The sequence below is a fragment of the Aedes aegypti genome, chromosome 3 (assembly GCF_002204515.2).
Source record: "Aedes aegypti strain LVP_AGWG chromosome 3, AaegL5.0 Primary Assembly, whole genome shotgun sequence".
Classification (NCBI taxonomy): domain Eukaryota; kingdom Metazoa; phylum Arthropoda; class Insecta; order Diptera; family Culicidae; genus Aedes; species Aedes aegypti.
The window spans coordinates 353,911,269-353,939,175 of record NC_035109.1 but is presented as its reverse complement, the minus strand read 5'-3'; the positions used below and the strand labels follow the sequence as shown (position 1 = coordinate 353,939,175).

General features: G+C 36.9%; 2 protein-coding genes across 4 annotated transcripts; one reads left to right on the top strand and one right to left on the bottom strand.

Moving 5' to 3' along the window:
* Window positions 1-3,707: 3,707 nt before the first annotated feature.
* LOC5574696 lies at window positions 3,708-4,792 on the bottom strand. The gene has a single exon (XM_001661544.2). The coding sequence runs from the start codon at window positions 4,706-4,708 to the stop codon at window positions 3,815-3,817; it is 894 nt and encodes a 297-aa protein (XP_001661594.2). The 5' UTR covers window positions 4,709-4,792; the 3' UTR covers window positions 3,708-3,814.
* A 17,491-nt stretch (window positions 4,793-22,283) lies between these two features.
* On the top strand, window positions 22,284-24,362 carry LOC110677974 (probable serine/threonine-protein kinase kinX). 3 transcript variants are annotated; one of them, XM_021850165.1, is made up of 5 exons: window positions 22,284-22,638; window positions 22,798-23,758; window positions 23,823-23,876; window positions 23,937-24,044; window positions 24,108-24,362. In XM_021850165.1, exons 1-5 carry the CDS (start codon window positions 22,360-22,362, stop codon window positions 24,149-24,151), a joined length of 1,446 nt encoding a protein of 481 aa, XP_021705857.1. In that variant the 5' UTR covers window positions 22,284-22,359; the 3' UTR covers window positions 24,152-24,362. The 3 variants fall into 3 exon arrangements, with proteins under 3 accessions (XP_021705857.1, XP_021705855.1, XP_021705856.1); XM_021850163.1 differs by having other exon boundaries at window positions 22,284-23,758; XM_021850164.1 differs by having other exon boundaries at window positions 22,285-23,758; window positions 23,940-24,044.
* The last annotated feature ends 3,545 nt before the right edge of the window (window positions 24,363-27,907 follow it).

Here is a 27,907-nt window from a genome sequence, read left to right as displayed (position 1 = left end):
CAGGAACATTCAACGTTTTAGTTTCTCCGGATTTAGAATTCGTAGCATGACCTTGGACGGTGTTTTCAAACACTTTCTGCTCATCTTGATGTCGAGTTGAAGAATTTGAAGACTGAGTTTTCCTAGCAGATTGGCATTTCAGGCAAACCCAGCTCACTTCCTTGATCTCTTCGGTGACGGCTACACAAGTGAAGTGAGACCACTTGTCGCAGTCGTCGCATTGCACCATTGGTTTTTTATCAGACTCTCCACACACTTGACATGCATCGACCGATGCACCTCTTCCACTTTTAGGTTTGTCTTTACCCGCTGTGACCACCATAACCACACTATCATCATCAATCACTTGTTTTTTACTAGAACCTTTTTGTTTCGCACCTTTTGACGACTTACCAGCTTCGTCGGTGTTACCACGGCCTGACATCGCTATTGTCGCATAAACGAAAATTATAATTTGTTGTCAAACAGCAACAATTATACGGAAATGGGGATTTCTTCCAAAATTATGAACTCAATCCGACACGTAGAGTCTTTGGGATACTGAGAGTTATAATTTTCCTGCGAATTCATTCACAATAAGCTAGTATTAGATATACAATTTTGATTCATACTATAGATTTAAGTTTGCATGATATTTTGCATGACTCTTAGATTTGAATTGTATATATATATATATATATATATATATATATATATATATATATATATATATATATATGTAGGTTTGTGTAATTCTCTTTCTCGAGTGCATTTAATTCTGTGCGATGTTTTAGTTATAGATGTGAGTTTACCTAACATTAAATTTATGATCATCTTGTACTCACGTTTAGTTTCCCTTAGTATGCCTGTGATTTCCTTAAGGTTGCAATGCGATAAACTAGAGCTGTAAACGTAGTTAATTAGCTTTACGAAGAAACTCTATTTGTTTAATTCCACTTACCAATCGTAATTGCTAATTATAATGGGATTTTTACGTAGGAGGTTAAGTGGGGTATCAAATTCACGATAATTCACTATAAGGATAGATCAAATGTAAGGCATGATTGCATGGCACAATAAATTATAGTTTAACTTACGGTATAGGCAAAAATTAACTAATTATTAATTGTTTTATGTAGTATTTTAAGAGCAAATAGTTTGAGGAATCCAGAACACGTTTATCCAGTAGAATGACAATTCGTAGATGTTTTGCTCATACCTACTCATCTGCATTGGCAGTTTGTTCACGCTGTCATCTCCCGTTCTCTCAGTGTGACCAATTTGCTAGAGGGCTCGCTCTGGACAGTAGAGATGCGTGCTGCCTGAATAGGGCAAGCAACAGCTACGATGGAGAGAAGATCCTCCTCTATCTCCCAGCGGTAATATTTTTTTTTTGGTCCGTTTATCTGCTTAATAACAACGAGCTACATACTCGGTTAGAAGCTAAACCTCGAATTTTCAAAAGCACAAGTCTAGAGAAGCAGACAACCGGTAATTCACGGGTCACTCGCTGGTGGCGACCAATCAATAAAATGTTCAACGCAAAAGGTTGTCAGGTTCTCTAGATTTGTGCTTTTGAAAATTCGAGGTTTGGCTTCTATGTATCTTCACCTTAAAACGGGATCATAAATTTTGCGAGAAATATTTCCTAATAACTTCTTACATCATTATGACCAATTTAAGTACGATTTTCAAGGTTCTTCGTAGAAAATAATTGAAATGACGCTTGAGACAGTTTTGCGATTATGCGTATATCATATGTCATTTATGCTTGTTACAGCTCTTTTGACCAAAAACAACTTTACCTTCCATGCCAAGGTGTTCAAATGGTTTGATCTTGCAGTTTGTCCCGTATCTCCATACGTTCAACGCAATGAGCGTCGGTACAAAAACACATAGGTATCCATAAATAATTCACACAAAATAAAAAAAAATGTTCTGGACCCCCCAACCGATTTTTTTCGATTTTAGTCGCAAATGAAAGAGCAAAGTCTAATTGTTTTTAGTTCGAAATTTCACACTTGCCTATTTTTTTGTAATAAAGTTGCTCCACTAATACACCGTGCCTTCAGCATCCTTGGAAGGAAATGTTTTTTTGGTATTGAACTGATCAAATTCACCCCAGTGATCAATTTGCCCCGGATTACTGTACTTTTTTTCTTGCGCCTAATACACCCGCAATTTGCTAATCAAATCAAAACCTATCCCATAAACCACCTTATCTCCCTAACCTATGCAATACGCAAAACCTCATGCTGATACAGGGGATTCACTATGGGCGGTTTCCATACAGACTGGCGGCCAAAAATATTTTTTCATCTCATGTTGTATTCATGAGTTTTGTGATACAAATTTGACGTTTCACAAGTTTTCGAGACTAACTTTTGAATAGGGCCTATAGCGAAATAATACGTTTTGTTACTAATGACGTATATAAGCCATTTATGCGATTATCGTTGTGCAAACCATTATAAATTTTATAACTTACAAAGAAATGATGATATTAATGATTTAGTTATATTCAGTCATCCCCTAGATTATTTTTCAGCTGTTTTTTAAAGAAAATGGTTAAAATATTGGAAAAATTCCTAAAGCCCTAAATCAAAAAAGTGCAAATTTGTGCAGCCTGGGACAACTTGGGACAAAAAATTATGGGATGTGTAAAGTATCGATAAAAAATCAAATATATTTTTTCAGTTCACTCCCCGCATTTTATCGACCTAAGATACGAATTTTTATTTTATTTTATTTTTCTAAGATAGCTATTTGAATAAGCTTTCGGACAGTGTTTAAAGATCTGTGTAAAATATTACGATTATGCAGTATATTGTATTCAATGTGTACCTTGTATTTTCACTGATTTTTTTATTTTTCTCAAAAACTCCAACTTTGACATACTGTATCAATTAAACTATACAAGATCCTGCCCTTATATTCCAGGAATATCTTAAAAGATGTGTTTACTATGGAATGATGTACAAGAAAGACCTATCAGAACAAGTCATTTTTTCGATTATTGGCCACCTGATCGCCCATAGTGGGATTCGAATTTTTCAGTGAACGGAAAAATGATACACGGAGGAAATAATTTTACCCATATTTTGAGTTTACCATACCCGAAAGTTAATATGTCGATTATTCCTTCAACCCAAAATTTTTTTCTATCTAGTGGGGACCTTGAAAATTTACCCAAAATTGAGTAATTGGGCTAAACTACGGAATAGCGTTGGAACAACCCCAAATTGAGTTCAATCATGTCCCGTAAACATTCAATTCATCCACCCTCGTCTAATTTTTCTTGTCATTATGGGTCATTGAGACATAACCTTCTTCTCAGCTTAGTGTTCTTTTGAGCACTTTCACATGTGTATCTTTGTCAAAGTTGCCATTTTCCCATTCATATGTCACGTGACAAGTACGATGCTATTCTATGCCCATGAAAGTCGATTAAATTTCCTTAACGAAAAGATCTTGGACTGAATGGGAATCAAAGCCAGATACCTTTAGAGTAGTTTGTAACGACGTTATCGGTAGGCTCAAAATTAATTTCAACATTAACATGTCAATGTCGCTTGTGAAAATATAATTTTTGAAGGATGTATCATGATTTTTATATGTGGGATACTCGATGATGAAATTGGACAACTTCCTCATGAAAAATTGCCTAGACAGAGTTGGAATCGACTTTACACATCTAAGAACGATGCGCTTAAATGCCACGCAAACGATTGTTTAAAATATATCAATACTTTTATTCGATTGCATTATTCTAATTCTTAAGTACTTCATCACAGTTAATATAAAATTACTATTCTATTGAATTTGCCCCGCATGTTCAGCTCTGTCCAAGAACTGTACAAGTTTCACGATTTCCCAGTCGGCACATCGAATTTTGCTCGGAAAACACATGGAGCCTGGGGCATTCTCGTTCCGTAGCAACTCCCAACAGACAGCTGATGTACATGTAGCAATAGTGCGGATGAGGCAGAAGGCCCACCAATTTACCCTCGCATATTTCGTCGGTTATTGGTGCCAGAGTGGTGGTTGTTGGACCCTCAGGATCAATCAAAGTAGCGCAGGTGTTCGGATTGCCAGGAATGCAGATACGTAGTCTCTCGCTGTAAACCGTCCAGCTAGGGCATTCCTGTACTGTCGGGATCCATAACTGGCAACTGACAAACTTGGTACAAAGCTGGGGATGAGGCAGCCTTCCGAAAGGCTGGCTATTAATCAAACAATAGTCAGCTGGAACTGGCTTGATACTTCCTGGGGCTGGAGTTGTAGTCGTAGGTAAAATTTGCACATTACATGAGTCAGGATTTCCCGGCAAGCAGATGAAGAATCTCTGCGAGAACACGAACCCATCCCGGCATGTATGTTCTCTCAATCGTCCCAGCAAGCAGCTGTAGAATTTGGTACAACTCTCCGGATGCGGAAATCTACTCAACACAACTCCTCTACACGGGTTTCCTTCTTCCGGCTCCTCAGGAAGACCTTCTCTGCAAGTTTGCTGATTTCCTGGAACACATGTCACCAGCTCCTTGGAGAAAATCGTTCCTTCCGGGCATGTCACGATCTCAGCTTCTTCCAAATAACACACAATGAACTCGTAGCACACTCCCGGACTAACCAGAATGCCACTAAGGATTCCTTGACATGGGTTGTCTGCTCTGGCAATAGATCCGACCTGTAATACCGCAATAAGCAACGCAAAAACTAACGACCTCATTTCGTTGATTTTGTTCTTCAAACACCGATTTCGATCTATTAGGACTGTTAACTGTTGTTGATGTGATTCCGGGCACTGATAGACAACCGGCTTTTATACGGAACAGAAGGAGCCGCATGCTGATAAGGTGAATCACGGTAATCGCCTAAGCCCCAAATTTAGTGAATCGGGAGCGATTGATACGTCGTTGTCGTCAGATGGGGTTGCCTTCGGTAGCCAAAACACGGGACAGCTCCGGCGGATAGCTTATCGTTTTATGACATTTTTCCCAGAGCCATTGAATCGAGTAAATTGCCAGATGAGTGAAACTCAAAGCGGCAATATCTACGATTTGTACAAGTTCATATCTGCCCGATACGGGTGCCATGTTTGTACACAAATCTTTATTTGGGTGGGATTTGACTTGCTATTGTCCACCATGCTTACCGGTGATGGTCGCGGGCAACAGTGCCGGTTGTAATGTTCGAGAATTAAGTTCGAAAATAGTGATGCACTTGATTTTTTTTATCAATGTTTTTAACTTTATTTGAGGTCGTTCTTATCGTGGCGGAAACGTGCGTGGCTTTGAATAAGAATTGTAATGAGAGCAACTAGATTTGTATCCTGTTATAATCAAGGAATTGTTGCCTTACGGCCATCGCACAGCAATTACAACTTCTCTGAAGGAAGATGATCAATGTTACAGTTATAGACATTCTACAGTTGGATGGGGAAGCACCAATGAGATAAGCTTTGCCCATTAGGTATGAGCCATTCATTAAAAAAAACATTAAACTTTGTCCACGAATCAACTCATGTACCTACCGCAATAACTGTCTGCGGTATGACCATTGTGCATTGGTATTCGCGTGTGCATTTGATTGATGAGTTGGGGCTGGTGACTTGACAATTCGTGGGAATGGATGTCACCTAGTACATCAATATTACGTGGCGACTGGAAACATACTAAATATGTTCACACTGTGTAATCCGCTGAAACATTAAAAAAAAGGTTGCCAAATACTGAATATTTTACTATAGGGGAAGATCCCTCAGTACCGGACACCTAAGCCATTAAATTCGTTATTCAAAAACTATTTATTAAGTACGATGATGGTTTCTATTTATGATAAATATTATCGTTTTTGAAACGTACAAAAATAAATTTGAAAATATAAATATGATTTTTTTTATTGTATTTTGCATATTGCATTTAGTACCAAATTGACCAATATTAAGAGGTGGCATCCAATACCGGATACGATCTGAAAATGCTTTAAATGATGTAATATTGTACATCATGTTTTTACTCTATGATTCGTATTTTACTGCTAATTCAATGAATTTGAAAAATTCACAAGAGTAATTTAGTGTGCAAGTGGTTCATCGAAAAACCTCATCATATGAAGATGAAAAATAACACATTTAACGTGTTGTTCTGAATTTTCATTCTTCTTATTTTTTATTGCATCTATGATACCATGATTAATAAAATCCATGAAAAATTAATATATTTGAAAACATTGGTGCGAAAATTACAAAGATATCATGTAACAAATGAAGCTGGGGGACAGTAGGTGCTAGACCAAAATTATAATTCAAACATCTCTGTTTTTTTTTTAAAGCGTGCATATTGCAAAGATGAGTTGTTCTACGAAAACATTCCTCTCTATAATAGCTTCCTTTTTTTGTACTACACCATCTTGATGGGACCATGATTTCTCAATATTTCGCAGTGTTCGGCAATGGGTGCTGTCCGGTATTATCAGATCTGTCCCTAATCCTAGATAAGTATTTTGTTATATAATAGGTATTTATTGAAGATATTTATTCAATTTTCGACCATTTTACGAGCAATTGTGTAGTAGAAGTTAAAGAAAACCAAATTTAATATTATACTACTCGAGTCTAATCTAGTACACTTTACTGAAAACGGCCTTACAGTTGTTGTTAACAATGTTAAGAATAGCTTAAATAAGTTTTACCAAGTTTGGTGGTAATATTGCCTAAGACCATATACAGTCGGGTCTTCTATTAAACGCATTCCTATAACGCGCACTCCTATAAGACACACAAGAGCGTTATAGGAGACCCAGGGCTTATTGGATTTCAACATTTTGGGGGTGTTGTTGAATATCTCGTATGCATTATGAGATACAGGGGATAGGCAAAATGATTGAGATAGGCAAAATTTTGCCCAAATTCAAATGCTTATAACTTTATGAAAAATGGATGAAATTGGATGCATGTTTTGAATTGGCCACATCCCCGGGGCACCTGGAATCTACTATAAAGTGGTCATGGCAGCCGGTGGTGCTAGAAATGCTTCGGAAAGCATAACCTTTGAAAATCATGAAGTTTGATGCCCATATTGATATGGTTCCAGATATGTTCTTAATTGACCACTTCCCCCAGGGCACCTGGAACCTTCTATAGAGTGGTCTGTGCATCTAATGGTTCTGAATACGCTGCAGGAAACATCATTTTTAAGGTTGATGTCTACTTGGATATAGCTCCGAATAATATTTACATGATTGGAAATACAAACATGACTGACCATGCTTTCCGGAACCAGTTTTACGGAAATGGTCATATTTCTGAAGATTTCCAACCAATTTTAATGCGTCCGGTGGCATTCAACTTCCTATTAGTTCTAGTTTCTAGGAAAATTGCAAACATCTTTCTAACTTTACACCACACAAAAATACAAGCGACAGAAAAAATGACATTTGGACATGACCTCAGAAAATCCGGAACATCTCCGGTGTCCAGTGGCCAATATGCATGGCCAAGGAAGTTCCTAAAACTGGACCAAATTTGCCGTCGACTGCTTCCAGATGCATCCAATTTCATTCATTTTTCATAAAGCATTTGAATTTGGGCAAAATTTTGCCTATCTCAATCATTTTGCCTATCCCCTGTAGCACAGTACTGTCTACGGCGGAGTTTCAGCATTCAGTACGATCTACCTTTAGGAGTTGAGAACTTGGTCGGTAGGGGCGCTTTTACTGACGTGCACTATATAAACCATGAGGGATAGGAATGCAAAATTTGTAACATATGATATCTCTAGATCCTTATGCAGTTTTTTCGTTCAAAATTAAGAAAATTTACAGGAAAATGTGTTCACTGTATTCTAGTCTGCAATCGAAACACAGCGAATACACTTTCATTGAATAAATTTAAGTTTTGAACAGAAAACTGCTTTTTAAGTTTCGATGATGATGATGGTTACGATGACGTTTTGCGATGACGATAGCGTTGAACGTTAACACATTTTTAAATTTAATAAATTTAAATTTATTGACAAAAAAGAATTTCATCGCAGAAACCAACGCCATGTCAGTGAAAAGTAATACCTTCACACTGTTGGTATACTGTTCCTTTAGTTGCGGTATATTTTTATACGTTATTTTCTTATGGGATCCTCCTTTATAGGAAATTCACCGCAACTATTGGTACAAATAAGAAAACTTTTAGCGATTTTAGTGATATGTCATCAGTTTTAAAGCAATTTTAACGCTGTTTCCATCTATTTCGTGTATCAACAAGCCAATATGTCTATTGACAGTGTTGATTCTGTGGCTAATGCAGTAAAATCAGTGAAAATTGCACTACCGCTATTATAGGAACACTTACAACTAATAGATCACTTACCCTATTTTGATTTTGATCTAGATATGCGAAAAATGATAAAAAGTTTGTGATGCCATTCTATCAATAAGGGATTATAAGCCTTATTTTATTGGAATTGGAAAATGAAAGAAACATGTTTTGTAGATTTCCGAGATAAAGTTTTTAGCATCGGCAGCCAGATATATACAACATCACATGTAATTCTGACTTGGCTTGAATTCGTCGAATTTAAACTAGAGGTATCAACCGAAAATTCCTGGCATATTTCCAACCTAGTCCTTTGCGAAATTCCTAGGAAATTTATTAGCGAACTTTTTGTGGGTTCAAAAAGTTTGAAATTCTTCACTGTGTCCATCATTGGCGAAACTCTTTCGAATCTACCAGTATTGGCGTAGGTAGGATTTTTTCTGGAGGGGGCCTAGGGACTAGAGGCCTAGCAAATTCTAATTTTACAATGTCGGTCGCAATAATCACTATTATCACCAATGTTGTAGTTTGCATAGGTTTTATTTGTTTGCTATTAAGTATGACACCGATGCACATCAGTGATATTTGTAAATTTCTATTTTAACTAGAAGAATTCCTTCTTTGTTAAATCCAGTAAAAAATCCTGCAACAATTTTTTCAGTTATTAAACCATGTTCTCTAGAAAATTCTTCAAGGATTACTTGAAATATTCACTGCAAAATTTATCCAAATCTTCCCGCAAAAAAACTTTAAATTATTCTTTCAGCTGTTACTCTAAGAATTCCTCCCAATATTTCACAAGTTTTTCATAAGCTATTAAACAGGATTCAATAGGTAAAAAGTTCATGGAAAATTCTCTGAGAAGTTTCCGCGGACCTATCTGCATTTTTTCGCAGAAATATCATTAAGTGCTTCTTTAGATTTTTCTATAAAAAACGTGTTGATGCTGCTTTCCGCATTCCTTCAAAACTCTTTCGAAAATAATATTTTAAAATTAGTTAAAAAAAAACACTTTGAGAATGGTGCAGTGCTTAAGGATGCATGGCTTGAGGATGCAACAAACTCTTCCAATGTTTACCCGATTCTTTCACTGTTAGATTCGACAGGGGATACGACGTATTCGTGCGTAAAAAGTTTAGGGAAGTCTCCAGAAAAGTCGGAAAAACGGGAGAAAATTAATATGTCTTGTTGTATGGTAAATTGCATGGCATTTTTATTGATGGCAAGACGAAGTTTACCGGGGCCACTAGTAAAGAAATAGTTAATAGTTAAATTTCTTTCAGAAACTCTTCCAAAAAATACTCAGAAATTACCCGAGCAATTTGTTGAGGGATTTTTGCAGAGAATTATATTATTGTTTCCTTTAAAATGTTGTCCTAGGATTCTTCCGGAAAATTCACCAGAGATCTGTCCAATAATTTTCCAAAGACTTCTTTCTTAAAGCAACATTATAGTGATTCTCTCTGGGATTTTGTATAGGCATTTTTCACTAAAGGATTTTATGATTCATTCTTGAACTTCTCAAAAAATTTTCAAGAAATTCCATGAGATAATTTTTTAGGTTCTAGAAGTTACCGTAAATTTTTTATTTTCGAAAGTTTTAGAAATATTTTAACAAATTACTTTACGAATCACTCCGTATCCTTATCTAATTCATATCAAATCTCTAGAGTAACACAAACAAAAAAACTTTGGAAAAATTTGCTTTAGAATTTCTGAATCTTTTTGATAAAATTCCTAACGATATACCTCACAGAAAAACTTGAGTTATTTTTAAAATTTACTTTACTTCTTGTATACTTTTCTTCGTTTTTTACTTTAAATTTTACTGAAGGTATTTGTATCGAACATCATAGAAAATATTTCACATGCACTCCGAAGTTCAATGATACTATGGCGAACATTTTTAATTATTGTGGTTGAACTGCAGAAGTCGAACGTGAAAATATTAGTGATATTTTTAAGAACAATTCCAAATTGTCTCATGGTAAAATTTGTAAATAAAGATTTTACTAAATTTAAATCTAGGAGAGAAATTTGATAACTTTGGAAATATATTGTGGAATGCCTGATGGAACTTCAGCAGGACCTGATGGACCTTCAATTGGGCATTTTTTCAAACTTCTAGAATTCACCTCTTATCTTTAGATTTTCCAAAGCGTCATGCAAATGAAAGAGAAACAACAAAATGTTGAATCGGGATTAAACAACAGATAGATAATGGAACAGGAACAACAAAATATAAGTGATTATTTATAATATTTTCTCTAGAGGTCAATGAATTTCCAAATTTTCCAAGAAGTTTCATCAGAACCTTCTTTAAAAATTATCCTTAAAATTTAGCGGAATTCCTTCCTAGATCTCTATATTTACCAGAATTTTGAAATAAAGCCTCTAAGAATTCCACCATTGAATTGCACTAGAATTATAGATTCTGCAGAATAATTGATATAACTATTTCTAAAGAAATGTTCTAATCCTGTTGCCCATCTCAGTTATTTTGCTAAACATTTTTCCACAGATTTCGCCATGCTAATTTGGGAAGCAAAAGTATTACTGGTTTGGTTGGAAATTCCCTTTAAGGTTTGAAGGAAAGAGAGATTTTTTGAACACTTTTTGGAGAAACTATTTTGATTTTGACATTTTAATAAAAAAAAAAATAGGAAAACAATTTGAAGGAATTCACAGATAAGATTCTAGTAGAACTTTCAGTTAAATAAAGCAATGTTATGAAAAATGACCCCCTGTATACGATAACAGGAAGAATCTAGTTTTAACATACCCACACATACTCAATTTTCTAGTATAAATAATAGATCCATGCGATGTCGTCTTCAAGTCGAGCAATCGACGCTGAAGAAGTCTGTAAGTCGCAGACGAAATAGGCCTATCTATCAATGTATGCAACAAATTAGAGTTTAAAGGTATTTGCTCGCCTTACTAGTGATTTTTAGTATTTTATTTTTCCTTTTGCAAAATTGAAGTTGATACCACGAAGCAAAACTATGCGCCACCTATATGTGAGCAACAACATCATATCAAGTCGACATCGGTTGAGATAAACGCCCAAAACGTAGGTAGAAGCTCATCATGGCAAACAACCTTCTTCCGGGACACCTTATATAGAAACTTTAGCTTTTAATTGGATCGTTCGAAAATTTTGCCAGAAATATTTGCTTTCAAAAATGTGTTGTTCGTTCATTGTTGTGTGAAGATATATTGGCATTAAAACTTTACATATTTTAAACAAAATATCTTCTTTCATATGAAGGTTGTTTTTTTAATAATACTGTAATAATAAGTCTTTGGATCAAAGCTTGCAATATTCTGTATATAAATTTTACCATCTTTTACCAAGTTTATGTTTATCATTGTAATGTATTTTCATTAATTTATACTCTAACCTGCTTACTTGACAATCACTGTTGATAATTTAATTAAAAACTCTACTCAGGACTTCATTTTTTCTATAAAGGTGAGACTTTTTTCTGTTTGCCTATGGAATGGCAATGCTTTACGATGTAAACACAACCTGAATTGCGTACAGCATTTGTTATCACTGCCTTGTGCTTTAGCGTTCTGAGAACTTTTTGCTATATGCTCGGTAGTGACAATCTCGCTAAAATGCCGACATTCAAAGAGAAAAATTAGTTCGTGAATTTTCAAAGATGTGTAAAAAGCATTAACTGATGATTGTAAACGGCCATTATACCAAGGGCCATTATGATAAACGACTTTATGCCAAATGACCTTATGCCGAACGGCCTTATGCCAAACGAATTTATGTCAAATGGGGTACAATAAAAAAAAAGAATTACTTATTGATTTGTCCGTAACTGTATGTATTGGCTGTAAGCCAGCTATTGAAAAAATATCTTTGATTCAGTTTTCAGTTGTGTGGCATATTATGCATTAAGTTTTGGAAAAGTTAGGTAAAAGAGGTGGGGGAAGCGGTGGCCGACAATTTCTAAACATTGCGTGACGTACTTAAGCTCCGTTCACTAATTATGTAACGCTGAAGGGGGAGGAGGAAGGGGTTTAATACGTTACGGCTTATATAAATTTTTGATTATTTTCATACAAAAAAGCGTTACGGAGGGGAGAGAAGGGGGTCGAAAATCTTAAATTTGCATGTAAAGTAATTAATGGTCGCTGCCTTAATGAATGTTGTCCCATGTTAGGTTGAGTAATCGTTGTTCTAGTTCGTGTAAAAGCGGACCACAGTGGGGCATACATTGCTCAAAAAAAAAAGAATAAAATAATAATTTGTAGAAATCAAAACCCAAAATTGTGTCATTCTGGAACATTCCTGAGAGCGGCATTAGACTCAAATACCCCAAATTTACTAGAAACACATAATTTGGTTTTCAGGACATGCAAAATTGTTGATTATGTTACGCTGTTCAAATGAACTGGGGTTTTACATAATTGTAAAACAGTTTATAGATATTTGATTAGTATGTATTTATGCGGTGATATCAATTTAAAATATTTACAAACTATCCAAAAACCGTTAAAACTATTCTCTTTCTATGAAATGTGCTTGTGGAACGAATTACTCAAGTGGCTAAAGTTTCTGAAATAGCACACAAGTGTTACAGTATGTCATTGCCATACATTATACAAGAACGAGCGTCAGGTGCTTCCTACGATTGAAATCAATTTGACTCATATCGCTATCTCTCTCCAGTCAAATTCCACAGAATCAAAAATTGATTTCACCCATATTGATAGGATAACATTCCACGTGAATTGCAGTTAATAGACCTTTCTTTTACAAAATAAATTCAAAATCATATTTGCTCAGATGCTTCCTGTACCTGTGAATTTCAACCCGTTATTGATTTATGCATATATTTGATTTAGAATTTTATTCATATAATTAAACCGTTAAAGTCTCTAAAAACCTAGGAATTCTGAAAATTATTCCCCATATAAATTCAATTACAAAATCTTCCAACATGTTCCATAAAACAAGAATTTAGAAGTTTATAAAAAAATACTTATTGAAACATACATCCTTGTTGTTTGACCAGTCGGGAAAGGTCTATTCTTACCATATGCGTCAACCAGATTCACGTTACATTGACGTCTCAATTATCCTCCGATAATCTACATTGTCATCCAGGTTTATTACTCCGTTTGGCAAAGTCCACAATGTTTACAAACGCGCTGACAATCGTTGTCTTTATTTATTGATTCAATAAATCATGTATGATAGTACACTGCTTTGGTAGTCGCAATATAAAAGCTGTCGCTGAAAGCACACAAACCATCAATCCTAGTTAAACAGTCAAACGATGAAGAACATTTTCACAAACTCCATTCCGGTGGCAATCCTTGCAACGATCGCTGCTGTTTCCTGCTACCCACAAGGCGATTCTGTCACTCCTGATAGTTACGATTATTTGTGCGAAAACGTCGTCATCGGTATACGAGAACACCCGGAAAGCTGTGATCACTACATTGCGTGTAATAAATTCGTAGCGCAAGACGTCGCCTGCCCAGAAGGACAGGTTTTCTCAAAGGATTTAATTCTGTGCGTGGACGGTGACTCCAGTGGATGTCGACAGCAAGACCCTCCAGAACAAGCTGTTACGTGCGCCGAAGGATACGTAGGACGGTTGCCCTGTCCAGGAGATTGCGGAAAGTACTATAACTGTGCTGACGGAAGTGCTAAGTTGGAATCCTGCTTGGAAGGCTACATTTTCTACGAACCGATGAAATTTTGCTTGCCAGGATACGAATCCCAAGGAGAATGTAGATTGTATAGCTTGGGGAACTGAGAAACCCTAATCGATAAAGTAGATGTTAGATAATAAGAATCTGTTATACTAGAATAAGATAATAATTCGAAATATAAGTATATGCGCCTAAATGTATATTCCATGTGCGACTGTTTAAGCGTAACGTACCAACTAACGCAAGGTTTATACGCATGCGTCGAACACAAGATAAGGAACAAAAGGGGAAGCGAAATGTTCATTCGTCGTGTCTGCGCACGACGCTACAAGTATGATGCGACGCGTGACTTAAAACTGATGATACGTGTCGCGGTGAAATTTACTTCTACTGTGAACGACATGATGGAAATCATAATGCATGTAACCCAGAGGCGAATGACACCAGTTAAAACCTCTATAATAAATAATAATAATAATAATGCATTTAACATCGGATTCACATGAATTAAGGTAGTAAGGGTATTCCAAGTAATTTGGGCAAACCGTTACAACTATATATTTTGGACATTTGCCTTCAATTTTGCTGTAAATGTTCAAAATAGCGTAACCAATATATTTCCCCGTAACGCAGGTAGATCACCTTTTCGAAGTGCGTTACGAGGTACGCACCATATTGTGCTCTTGTTGTCTACCATATTGTGCTCTTGTTGTATCTGTTCTTGTTAATACTGATAAGTAATTGTCGGAAAAGTAAAAGAGAGTAACAAGTCACTAAGACCCACCTATTTGTCCTAGATGATGAGGAGGTCAGAGTTGAAAAATGTATCAATCCGCATCTGAGGTTGGTTTCAATTCAGAAACATATGTTCTTTCCGAGTTCAAGTGCTTTGGATATCTAGGCGGTAAACGATTCCGAATCAGTGGAGTAGCAGACCTTCTACATTCTAAAATAAGCTTATTTTTTTCAACGGAATCTAAATCATTCAACCAGCTTAGTGGCCGAACCTGATTGAGAGGCGTGCTTTTGCGAGTTTAATGGTGACAAACTGATTTCTCCAAAAGGTATAAATAGCGGAATCTTTTTCTAAAGAGGCTCTATGCATAATGGTCGAGAAAAATAATTGTATACGGGATACGGGTATACCACAAAAGATCAAAGAAAACTGGTCGCAGTGGTTCATCCTGAACAGAAACAGAAGAAAAAAAACACAATATATTTTTAACATCTAGGGTGTTTTATGTATTTTGGACAGAGCGTTACGCTTATATAATTTGGCCACATCCATTTGATTTTGCCGTAAATGGCCAAATTATATTCGCGTAACGGTCTGCCCAAATTACTTTGATCACCCTATATATTTTGGCGCTTCTGAACCTTTTTCCAACAAATTTCCCAGTTTAAATCGAAATACCAAAGTTCGCATGGTATTTGGATAGCCAGGACTGTTTTACATTTGCATCAATTATTTGGGCATGGAAAATGCCTTTATTTTGACAGAAATGAAATAAATTCAATCGGTTAATCTATGTCGCTAAAATTACACTCAAATATCCATCATTGAGTTTTGTTGAGTAAACTCATTTGAGATCTGCTTCGCAAAACTCGTGAATAAAATTTTGATGCGAAATCACTACAAGGGCTGGGAATGGTAATAGTAGTAGACTTGAATTTCGCGTAGCAGTACTACAGTAGTCTAAAATAGTGAATCTCATCAAGTAGCCTATTTTGGATACATGATATTTCTAAATCAGTGGTGTCATTGTAGGCTGTAAATGCGGAAAATGCAGCGGGAAATGGAACATTTTTCTACAGTAGTGTTGGGTTGCCCTTAGCAACGAAAGTTTTGTTTTTTTCAAGGAATTTTGCCTACAGCAGCGATAGGCGTGAGTTTCACTGGCTTCGCTGACTGTGACTTTGATCACCACTCTGATCACCACTCACGCTCATGCCGTTGAAAATTATTCGATCATATAAACCACCGAAAATCTATCAAAACCCAATGTTATTGTTTGTATTAGAAAGGTTTGTTTTCTTCTTTTCTTTTTCTGCCGTTACGTCCCCACTGAGACAGAGCCTGCTTCTCAGCTTAGTGTTCTTATGAGCACTTCCACAGTTATCAACTGAGAGCTTACTATGCCAATGACCATTTTTGCATGCGTATATCGTGTGGCAGGTACGAAGATACTCTATGTTTGTTAGGTTTGTTTTATTTCCAGCGAAAAAAGAAAAAAACGTACAATGAGTATTTTCATTTGCTTAAACGCTTATCAAATAAATACAATTCCATAAATTTTAATATTGGATGTTTTCTGATTAGGCTGATATAAACATAAATTTTCTTTTAAGTCACACACCTTCGATAAGCCGAATAATTGAAGGGGAAACGAAAGATCCACTATTTTCCAGAACACTAATAGGTATTTCAAAATTTTGAAATACAAAGCAGGTAGAGTGATGATCCAGAGGACAATTGAAAATGTACAAAGTTTAACGTAAAAAAACTCTAGAAATTGTTTTTTTTTCGTTTTATTTTTTTGTTTCTTTTTTATTTTTATCCCCTCGTACCTTGCAAATGGTCTTAGACATAAAAGAATATCAATTTTTGCATCAGCCTTATTGTCAACAAGAGAGCAAAAAAGTGAGGTCAGAGTTGAGCAGGATTTTCAGGTGAAATCAGTTTGCTCGATTATGAGTCAATTATACTCAGTCTCGTGTAAATTTTATTAAGCGTGTAGAATGTTTACAAGAATTATGAAATAAGATACCGTCAGACGGGGCTACTTTGGACGCTCACATTTTGTATTTATTTGCTGCGTAAATTTTGATTTAATTTTGTGTCTTCAACACTTTTATTTACTAATAACAGGATAAACAAGAAAATATATAGAAAAAATATCCATCAAAAACATTTACAAGATACAATACAATTGCTATACAAACATTGTTTGAAGGATTCACATATCGTTGAAAGTCGTTGGAAGCATCACAAAAATATTAGCCTTAAAGTTTCAGGGTATTCAGAAGAGGGAGCTTACTCAAATGAGCTAATAAACGGAACGAAACTTAATGTAAGTTAGCGAGTAGTTTTATTTAAGCTTAGTAAAACGTAACATAACGGAAAAGGTGACTCATGTTTCTTCAAAAATTGTTTATTTTAGAGTCGATTCATCATTCATTCGGGTTGGACAAAGGAAACCGTACGGAATGGAAACGAGCAAACATGGCCATGTAAAATAAGCTCTACACGTACCTGCGCAGGTTTTTGGCTTTGACTCGACCATGGCTCGTAGACGAAAAACGAAATGTCGACTCCGCAGACCCGATGATGGCGACGATCGACCTCGGCGATGGCGGCCACCGGCGTGTCCGTGCTTCTAATTGGCGGGCACAAAGAGAATAGGGTCCTAAAGCCCTGTCCCAATTTTAGTGCCAAACGCTAAAGTTTAGGCCAATAACACATGTTTACTCAATTTTCTAATGTTTCCCGTTGGTTTGAGTCCAAAAAACATTTTTTTAGATTTTGTCACACTCCTTGGCTTAAACTCAACTTTTGGCTGTATTTTGTTTTCCGTGTCCCTTCCGAAATGTCAGATAGGAACAACCCCAGTGGTAAAACTAAAACCCCTGTGGTGTTTTTGTCGACTAAGCGAACGTCAAACATGATCTTAAGTGTCAAGGTTCATTTATGGACCCAATTTTTAAATTAAAGTTTAAACATGATATAGCCGTTATTTGAGCGGGAAATATTGCTAGAGTAGTTGCAGTAAGATGCTCTTTCGTGTTATTGAATAAAAACAAGATTTCATTAAAAATTTAAGGACCCAATTGACCCACGTTGCATAACCAAAATAACGTTGCTGAGGGAGTGGCGGCTGGAACGGAAGCTTCCGATTTCAGGAAACGAGCGATTCGCCGATTAATACCCGGGACGAGTCGCTCCTGCAAATAGAGAAGCACGTACCCCAGCGACGTACCTGTCCGCTAATCCGAGCGGGGATTCAACTCTAACTTTTTTTAAATCACTTTTGCTTAACGTATCCAAATCACTCAACTCGTGCACTTCTGCTTTCCAGCCGACTATGTAGTGAACTGAACGAGTTGAAGAAATTCTTCAAGAAACAACCTCTTCTAACCGTTCAACTATTCGCACAAAAATAAACTATCATAGAAAATTGCGCCAACTGATTTCGCATGGCGCGTGATAGGCAGGGTTTCCACATTTGAAACTGTATTTATATCTTGAATTATCTGTATTTCTGTATCCTGAAGCAAAATATTTATATTCTAAATCTATATCCCAAAAAATGAGAAAGAAATTAGATTTTATGAAAAATTCAAAGAATTACCAGTTATTAGTAATTATAACGCAGAATTGTTAAATCTAAGATTATTTTTAAATGTTTTAAGTAATATATTTTTTCAAGCAAACTTGGAAAATCTGTTAAATCTGTATAAATTAGACCGATATGTATACAGAATCTGTTAATCTATATTTTTACAAAAAATCTGAAATCGGAATATACGGATTCTTGGTCACAACATATTCGAAAAAATCTGTATAATACAGATAAATCTGTATATGTGACAACCACCCTGGTGGTAGGTATGGCGAAAAAATCTGAATTACGCCTATAGTCCGCCAAAAATGTGTACATGGCGCTTTGCTATTAAACGAAGCTTTCACCATTTCTTATAGCTAACGCAATCCACATAAGCTTACGCTACAAGGATCGCCGCGTATTGAAAAAGTAAGAAAAATATGTTTATATAACGCTATTATTTGCAATTTAGACGATCACTCGCGGCAATTGGCTCGGATCACGATCTGTGATATGATCACAACGGAGAAGCTTTTACAGAGGAAAACACGACGGTAAAAGAAATGGAAAACGGGACACCAAATTGGAACTTGCAACGCTTCGGAATGACCGACCAACACGACGAGTAAAAGAACACGTGCGTTCTATTCAAATTGCTTCATTAAAGTAACTCATGTGCTGTGCGATTCTATCTCTTTATAATTTCAGTGGCCCTATTGTAAGTGCGTGTGTAGTGTGTTTAGGAGTATATGGCATATAGAAACTTCGTAAATTTATAAAACTTTTACAGTTAACAGCTATAAAAAATGAAATTCTCTTTTTTTATTTATTATTATTATTATTTATTATGTTTTCAAACTAAAAAAACGAAAAACCTTACAACATAAGCAAAATTTTATTTGTTTATGATCTTGCGAAACATAATTCTTATATTTCATGGATTGCATTTTAATTAACTTTTAGTTAAAGGAATCAATGAGATCCTTGTACATATCATTCATATAACATTGAGAATCAGAACAAATGTTTTTTTGTACAAAACTAATAAATCATCGCAGTACTTGGTACATACAACATTCTGAAACTTCATGAAGCGGCATCCACAAATTATGTAACGCTCTAGAGGGAGAGGGGGAGTAGGCTCAAGCGTTACAACTCAAACACAAATTTTAAATTTTTCACTCAAAAAGTGTTACGAAGAAGGGGGGACGGGGTCAAAAATTTCCAATTTTGGCGTTGCGTAATAAATGAACGCTGCCTTATGGACAATAATCTATTTGAAATTTATGATACAAAATCAATCTATTATTAAATCTTATTGATTTCTAAAAGTTTCCAAAGTACCGCATTTTTTTAAGGACATAATTTTATCGCTACTCAAGCAAAATTTCATTTCTTGATAAAATTAAATCATATTTTGCACATTTGTTACGCATACATACAACTTAGATATACGCAAGAATTATTAAAATCTATCCATAATTGTTATAGCTACAAATCCTCTAATTTGAAGAATTCTTCAGGTTTTCGGTAGCTTCCACTGCTATAAATCAAAAGTGCTTGAGTTCGATTTCCGAACGACCCAGAATCCCATACTTGACACACAATATACTTCGGCAAAACTGCTAACTTTGGCAGAGAAATCGCTCGTGGAAGTGTTCATGAAATACTGAAAAACAGACTCGGTCCCAGTAGGGACATAATGCATGAAGCTGAAAATTTAATGGGCTGTACACTGTATTATATAGAACAAAGTGATATTTTTTTAATTTCCATCGATATATGGAGTAGTACTTAAGATTTTCTTCTTAAAATGGATAAGGTGATTATAATGACGTCCCGTGCGGCCTTAAAAATACTATTTTATTGCAATCCAGCGCATTCAGAACCTGACTCTGATCATTCAAATCAACTATAACATGGCTCTTGCATCAAGTATAATCAACTGCATATGTGATGTTTTTTTTTTGGAATTTCCAGCGATTAAGAGAAAGTTGATCAATTTTGGACCCGGTTTGACCCAAAAGACCCCTATATAACTGTAGCCTCAAAGTCTAAATTACCCCTCAAATATTTTTCCTCAAAAATAAATATGCAAATGCGTCATTCCTGATATTTTTCGAAAAAATTGTTGAAAGTTGAGGCCAGGACGATTTTTTTAAATTAAATTTTAAACCCGGACCGAAACAGGTTAAACAAAGAGTATCTTATGCTTTAGCAAATAGGGTGTCCGAAATGATGAAAAACAGTGCTTTCTTCTTCTTCTTCTTGACATTACGTCCTCACTGGGACAGAGCCTACTTCACAGCTTAGTGTTCTTATGAGCACTTCCACAGTTGTTAACTAAGAGCTTTTTTGCCAAAGTTGCCATTTTCGCATTCGTATATCGTGTGGCAGGTACGATACTACTCTATGCCCAGGGAAGTCAAGAAAATTTCTATTACGAAAAGATCCTGGACCGACCGGGAATCGAACCCAGACACCTTCAGACCGGCGTTTTTGTAGCCGCGGATTCTAACCACTCGGCAAAGGAAGGCCTTATATTTTATTATCATTTAAGGTGAAGATGAACCGAAGACAAACCTCAAATTTTCAACAGCACGAATTTTGAGAACCAAACATCCGTTTAAGCTGAAAACCTTATCGATTGGTCACTAGCTGGTGGTGACCAATAGATTAAGTTTTCAGCTCAAACGGGTGTTCGCTTCTCCAGATTTGTGCTTTTGAAAAATTGAGGGTTGACTCCGATTTACTTCACCTTAAATATTTCCACCCTAGCAAATGTACAAACAAGCCAACTTTTTACAAAATTGTCGCTCAAAGAAAGTTTTCAAAACGAAAACTACTGTTATTTTGAGAGATTTCACCTGTTTTTTTGACTTTTAGATAGACGCTTCAAATATTTTCAAATTTTGTGATGATAAAATTAAGCATGCCTATTTGCAGCGCTGTTTTAAAAAATGTATGCCATTTTCATCCCCATACTGTCACAGATAAACAAATGTAACAGCTAGAACAATTATCAACTTGGAACATAGTCATGCGAACATTAATGCCCAAATCAGCCAGCATTCGGCCAACTGGACACTAGGTGGTGGAAGTGCGCAAATGTTAAATTCGAACAAAAGCTATGCGAGCGTCACGGGCTCACTCACACTGTTTGTCTGTGGTACTGCATTAGTCCAGTATAAAATTTATGGACTTTCAAAGAATCATTGCAGCATATAAATATATCATCAGCATATAAATATATCATCGATTTACGAAGTTCGTAAAACAAGTTGAACATACGTTAAAAAAAGATTTCGTAAAATCGGTAATCGGTCGAATCCGCATCACATTATCTCCGATTCTCGGTGCAAAAATAATCAGCGCAATTCTATATTCAGATTTCTGACTCATTTCTCAACCAAATACAGCGTGACAGCGTAAACTGTACTGCAAGCTAGATAAGGCACGCTCCAAACGCATCAATCAATTATGAATCTAGCCAACTCTGACCGTGATCGTCACGTGTCTCCGAATTGGCGTCAAGCCTATTCTGAAGATGTACGTAATTTCAACTTCTCCAAACTAATAATGTACGAAAAAAAGCCTCTTTTTGAAGTCAGGTGGACAGGTGTAACAACAAAAGTCTGAACGTAACTAGTGTTAAGTTATATAACTCGGACATCAACATCTGACATATGGCGCCTCCGATCCCAAGTGATGTGATCTCTCTGTGGACAATACTTCACCTGGAGATTCCCGTATCTTATCGTTTTGGCACATTGTCAGTGAAATGAAGCATATTCAGAGAACAAGCCTTCCTTCGTAAGGCTTCGCGTGGATGCGTATCATAATTAGATTCAACTCGTGGAATCAGAGTGTAGGTATCGATAACTTTTCAGAGCATCTTCGTCAATGTCGTGACGACAACTATCTTGCGCTTTATCAGACAAAAGTGGAAGATTTGGTGGTCACTTGACGTGATACAATAAAAGGGGTCGTCATCTCGATTCGGTTTGTAGTCGACGAGTGAGTGGTTTCCAGTTGGTGTGAGGAATAGTGTTTAGCTGCGAGAAAATGAACGGTCGGATCTGTTTGGCCGCAGTGCTACTGCTCGTGGCGGCAGTGGCCAATGGCTTTCCAACCAAACGCAATCCGGATTTCGATTGTACTGTAGATGGACATCAGGGCGTTTATTTGCCTCATCCGGAGTCATGCACTAAGTACAAGGTCTGCTTCAATGGAGGATTGGTTGACGGTAGCTGTCCCGATGGATTGTACTTCGATGAATCAACTCAAGGATGTGATCTGCCGGAGCGAGTGCAATGCCAACTTGAATCCGATGATGATGAAGAGGAGGAAGTAACACCACCAGAGGTAGAGGAGGAGGTAGTGCCAGAAGAGGAAGATGAATCTGAACCTGAGGAGGAAGAACAGACCCCCGAAGAAGAAGAAGAATCTGTCCCTGAAGAAGATGAGCCAGAGCAGGATGATGAAGACGATGATGATGAAGAGGAGGAAGTAACACCACCAGAGGAAGAGGAGGAGGTAGTACCAGAAGAGGAAGCTGAATCTGAACCTGAGGAGGAAGAACAGACCCCCGAAGAAGAAGAAGAATCTGTCCCTGAAGAAGATGAGCCAGAGCAGGATGATGAAGACGATGAAGAAGAAGAAGAGGAACAGGCTGAGGAAGGTGAAGCTGTCCCAGAAGAAGCTGATGAGGAAACCGCCGTTGATGACGAAGAAGGCGAAGCAACTGTAGAAGACATTACCACTGAAGAAGATGAGGGCAAAAAGAAGAAAGATTGTGGAGATGATGAAGAAGAAGAGAACGACGACGATGAAGAGGAAGAATCAGTTCCTGAAGTGGATGAGGAGCAAGTGCCGGAAGAAGAGGAGAATCAATTAGAAGAGGAAACTCAAGATGAGGAGCCAACTGTTGAAGAGGATAAAAGCAAGAAATCCAAAGCCTGCGGCGATGATGACGAAGAAGAGAAGGATGATGAGGAAGAAGGAGAACAGGAAGAAGAAACAGCTCCCGTAGAAGAAGAAGAAGAAGATGAAGTCTCGGAAGTTGAAGACGCAGAAGATAAGGTCCCTGAAAATACGGAGGTAGAGGAAGAGCAAAGCCCTGTTGAAGAAAGCCAAAGCAGAAAGAAGAGAGCTGATGATGACACAGAAGAAGAGACGGAGGAAGAAACGGAGGAAGAGACAGGGGAAGAGACGGAAGAAGAGACGGAAGAAGAGACGGAAGAAGAGACGGAGGAAGAGACGGAGGAAGAGACGGAAGAAGAGACGGAAGAAGAAACGGAAGAGGTAAAAGAAGAAGCAGAACCAGCTCCAGAAGCAGAGGTAGAAGAAGAGGAAGGAGTTGAAGCAGAGGAGAACATTGTTGAAGAAGAAGAAACCGTAGAAGCTGCACCTGTTGAAGAAGAAGAAAGCAGAAGTGGAACCGATTGTGATTTCGTAGAAGTCGGTCAGTAATATATTAAAGTATATATAACAAATCGTATTTTAATCATTACATTTAATTTCTTTAGAAGAAGCCACCACCGTCGTCGATGACGAAGAAGAAGCCACTGAAGAACCAGAGGGTAATATTCGTGTGCTTTATGTATAAATGTCTATTATCTAATAAAACTATATTATTACAGCAGATGAAGAAACACCAGAAGACGAAGAAAATGAAGATGAGGAAACTGAAGACGACGACTTGATTCATACTCCTGACAACACCCTTCCAGAGGTGGAAACTCCGGAAGGTAAAGCTGTTGATTGAAATACACTTAATTAATTGACATTGAAACGCATTTCTATCATTGCAGATGATACCGTAGCAGAGGAATCGGAGCCAAAGCTGAGGTATTGAAAAAAGCTTCAATTTGCCAATATTTGGCCAGCATTAGGATGTAAGATAAGTACTACTGTCGAAAAAAATTTTGATCGGTTGTCATGAATCGTTGTAAACAAAACTAGAAGTTTCCACATAAAGCTTTTGAATTTCGTCTAACAAAGCATTTCCAACTACTGAGAAATTTATCCTGTTTCTTGAGCAAATAATATCCGCGTGTTACCTCCTACGATGCTATTCTTGATAACAACAGTTTCATTCGGAGAAAATATCCACGCCACTTGACGATACGATTCATCAAATAACTTAATTCCAGTGTTTACTTTTCTTGATCTCTGCAAGTCTCGGACTGAGTTTGAAATAAAACCTCTTCACAAGGGCACGGTCAACCAACAGTTCCACTCTCACGATGTACTCGAACGCGTTACTTCCTGCTCTTGTGCTGATATTATTTTCCACTTCGGGATTTTGCCAGGAAGTTCTCGGTTCTGCCGGTTCGGTTTGCTCCAACGTTAGCTTCGGGATTCTACCACATCCTACCAATTGTCAACTGTATTACGTTTGCGTGAACTTCAAGGGTTCGGTTCATCAATGTGGCTACAACTTTGTGTTCGACCCACGGGTGTCATTCTGCGTTCACCATTCCATGTACCAATGCTCGGAGACAGTGGAACCAACATCATCTCCCCCAACGGAAGCACCGTCTACGACAAATGTACCGGAGTTACCCTCGACGCCTAGTGATTGCCCGGAAACAGCTTGGGAGACCCTGTTCTGCCGGAATCGCGTGTCTACCCTGATTCACAACCCGTTCAATTGCACGCAGTATATCAACTGTGAGCTGTATCCTCCGAGCAACAGAGTTTGCCCATCGGGAAAGGTCTTCAGCCTGCCGTATCAGGATTGCTTTCCGGGAGATCCTGGTCGCTGCTTGCTGCAGCCAGTTGATCCGCGCTTTTGTGAAACGAGGCCTCCCGGCAACTATCCACATCCCTACCGATGCAACCAGTTTGTGACTTGTTTCCAGAACAGTACTCGGGTCGAATCGTGTCCACCGTATTACGTATTCGATCTACAGACGGTGCGATGTGTGAGGGGTAACGTGCTGCAGTGTTCTTCGCTGCTATCGGAAGTGTAGATTAAATTCTGCGAGATTGTGAAATTATGGCTGTTCAGTTAAGAATCCGAAATCCGTGCATTTATTGGAGTAAACAAAGAAGTGCTCTCAAGAAATTGCTGAACAATGCAAACTTTCAGAAGGAAAGAGTGTGCACAGGTGCGAGTGGTAAAAAATATATCGTTGAACAAAATTGCGATACTCGCATATTTTATCAAAGAGCAGCAGTTGTGATGTTTAGCTTCATATTGTAGTCCTATTGATTAGGAATTTCAGATTTTCAACACTCACAAGGAAACTTTTTTTTTGGAACATAGTAGCTGAATATAGCATAATCATAATTGAAATGATTTTCATCGTTGGAGCGTTTTACTCCATCTTCGCCTATAATAAAAATGGACGCCAGCTTATCATCTTGGGTATTAAAACAGGGTACTTGAGCCAGTAATGATTTTTTTGCGTTTTTTGCTTGTTTTGACCAACTTGAATGTTTGAATGTATTGTGTAACATGTTTCTTCTCAATTTATTTTGTATTTCTTAATCCGTTTACATTACCTCCATAATTGGTACAGACACCCTTGGACCATTTTGCAAAGGTAAGATGTGTGGCTGATAAGATTTGTTCATTCATGATTCTGAGAATGATTTATTGCGAGATAAGTGGCGATTCAAGATAAAATAATGTATTTTTTTATGGCACGAACAGCGCAGAGTTCCTCGTCGTGAATCGAATTTATCGGGATTCTAGCTACGTCTATGGAAACATGGAATTTCGGTTGACGATGTGAAGAGCTCAAATGCCACTGAACATCACCGAACAACAATTTCAAGTTCTATCGGAGATCGATATGATAATTAGAGCCGAATATTACCTGAATGTGTTCATGTTGAATCATGGGAGATTTAGGCGGTTCCATTTGAATTCGAATGTCGCTTTACTTTTATATTTTTTTAAATTGGGTGAAATTTGGCACATGCTTCCTTTATACCCAAAAATGCAAAATCGGTTCGCCATTCTTACCTTAGCCTAAGATAAATAGCCTTAACAATTTTCAAAAAATTAAATCTCAGAAGCTATTTGTCTGATCGGTTTGGTGTTCTCCGCAAAGTTTTAGGTTATTGTTTGAACTATCTGTAAAAAAAATGTAATTTTTTTTTATTTCGAAAATAAAGCTAAAAATCCATTTACTCAAATATCGTCTTTTTGCCTTTTTTTATTTTGTTTATATGTTAAAGTAGACAAAAAATGGAGTCTTTTGCACAGTGGGTCAAGATGGAGAAGTCATGGACAAAAAAGTTATGATTTAAAAAAAAAGGTTGATTTTTCAATATGGTCTAAATAAACTTTTTGAATGCTTTTCAACCCGATTTTATGATAGTACGCAAAATTTACAACAAAAAGGGTATACAGTCGCCTCTCCACATCTCAATATCGAAGGGACCATCGAGATAGGGAGAGATCGAGACAAAGAACAAATTTTTGAAGAACACTAGATTGAAAAACACTCCGTTGCCAAAAAAGTATTGAACAAACAGATGCCATTTTGCGCTCCTAATTTGTTTTGAATTCCAAAACTTTGGTCTAGTAACCTATGATACTGGTCATATCGACATACGGAGAGAAAATTGCTAACAAACAATCAACAGATACATATCGATATATGGAGATATCGAGATAAGGAGGATATCGAGATATGGAGAGAGAAAATGTATGCAGACTGAAGGGACTTATGAAATCATCGACATAGGGAGAGATATCGAGATGTAGAACATCGAGATGTGGAGAGTCGACTGTATGAGAAAATTTTGCTAATTGCTACCGTTTCCGAGATACAGCGATTTGAATTAAATTTACTGAAAATTCACAACTTTTGGTTGTTTTCGGATGTTTTTCGAGTTGATAAAATAAAGAATTTTTTTCTGAAGGCATTTTATTTCATGTTCTTATACAATGATGGAGCGTCCTATTTTGATACAGATTTCTTACTTTTCCATAATGTTTACATTTTTTTTTACTTTAATTACAGTTTGAAAATATCCTAACTTCTATTTTATCTACGGAAACATTCGACATTCTGGACAAAGTGATATATGCATGATTACCTTCTACGTTAGTATAATCCATGGTTGGAACTTCAAAAGCCACTTAGTCGATTTTGGCAGCTCCTGAGTTGTTAGTAAGCTCTTATTCCGTAGAAGTGTTCATATGCAAGGCGAAGGGAGAGTAGGAGCGCCTTATCGAGTAGATGGTTTTTTTTTTCGATACAAAGCAACAAAGCTGAGTGTCAATTTAGGGGTTATTGATCTAGTGAAGAACGACGTAGGGGATAACGCAACGGATTGTAATATGCGACCAAGTTATTTTGTCTTTTTTGATTCATAAGATTTGTAGCGAATCTAGATGATATGCTCCCAGATTACCTGCAAACTTTTTGGTTAAAGCTCCGCAGAAGCCTAAGGACTAAAAATTTAAAATCCATAAGTGAAATACCATGATTGGTCGAATATTCTTGGAGTGCTTCTGGATCGTATGACAAAGATTGCTTGTATGTACCGTGTTTCGGGGCAAATTGGTATGAATCTGACCTGTTCGGAACCGAATTACGCTTACTTTCTAGGAGGCTAAACGTTTCCTTCGCATCACAAACTTTCAATT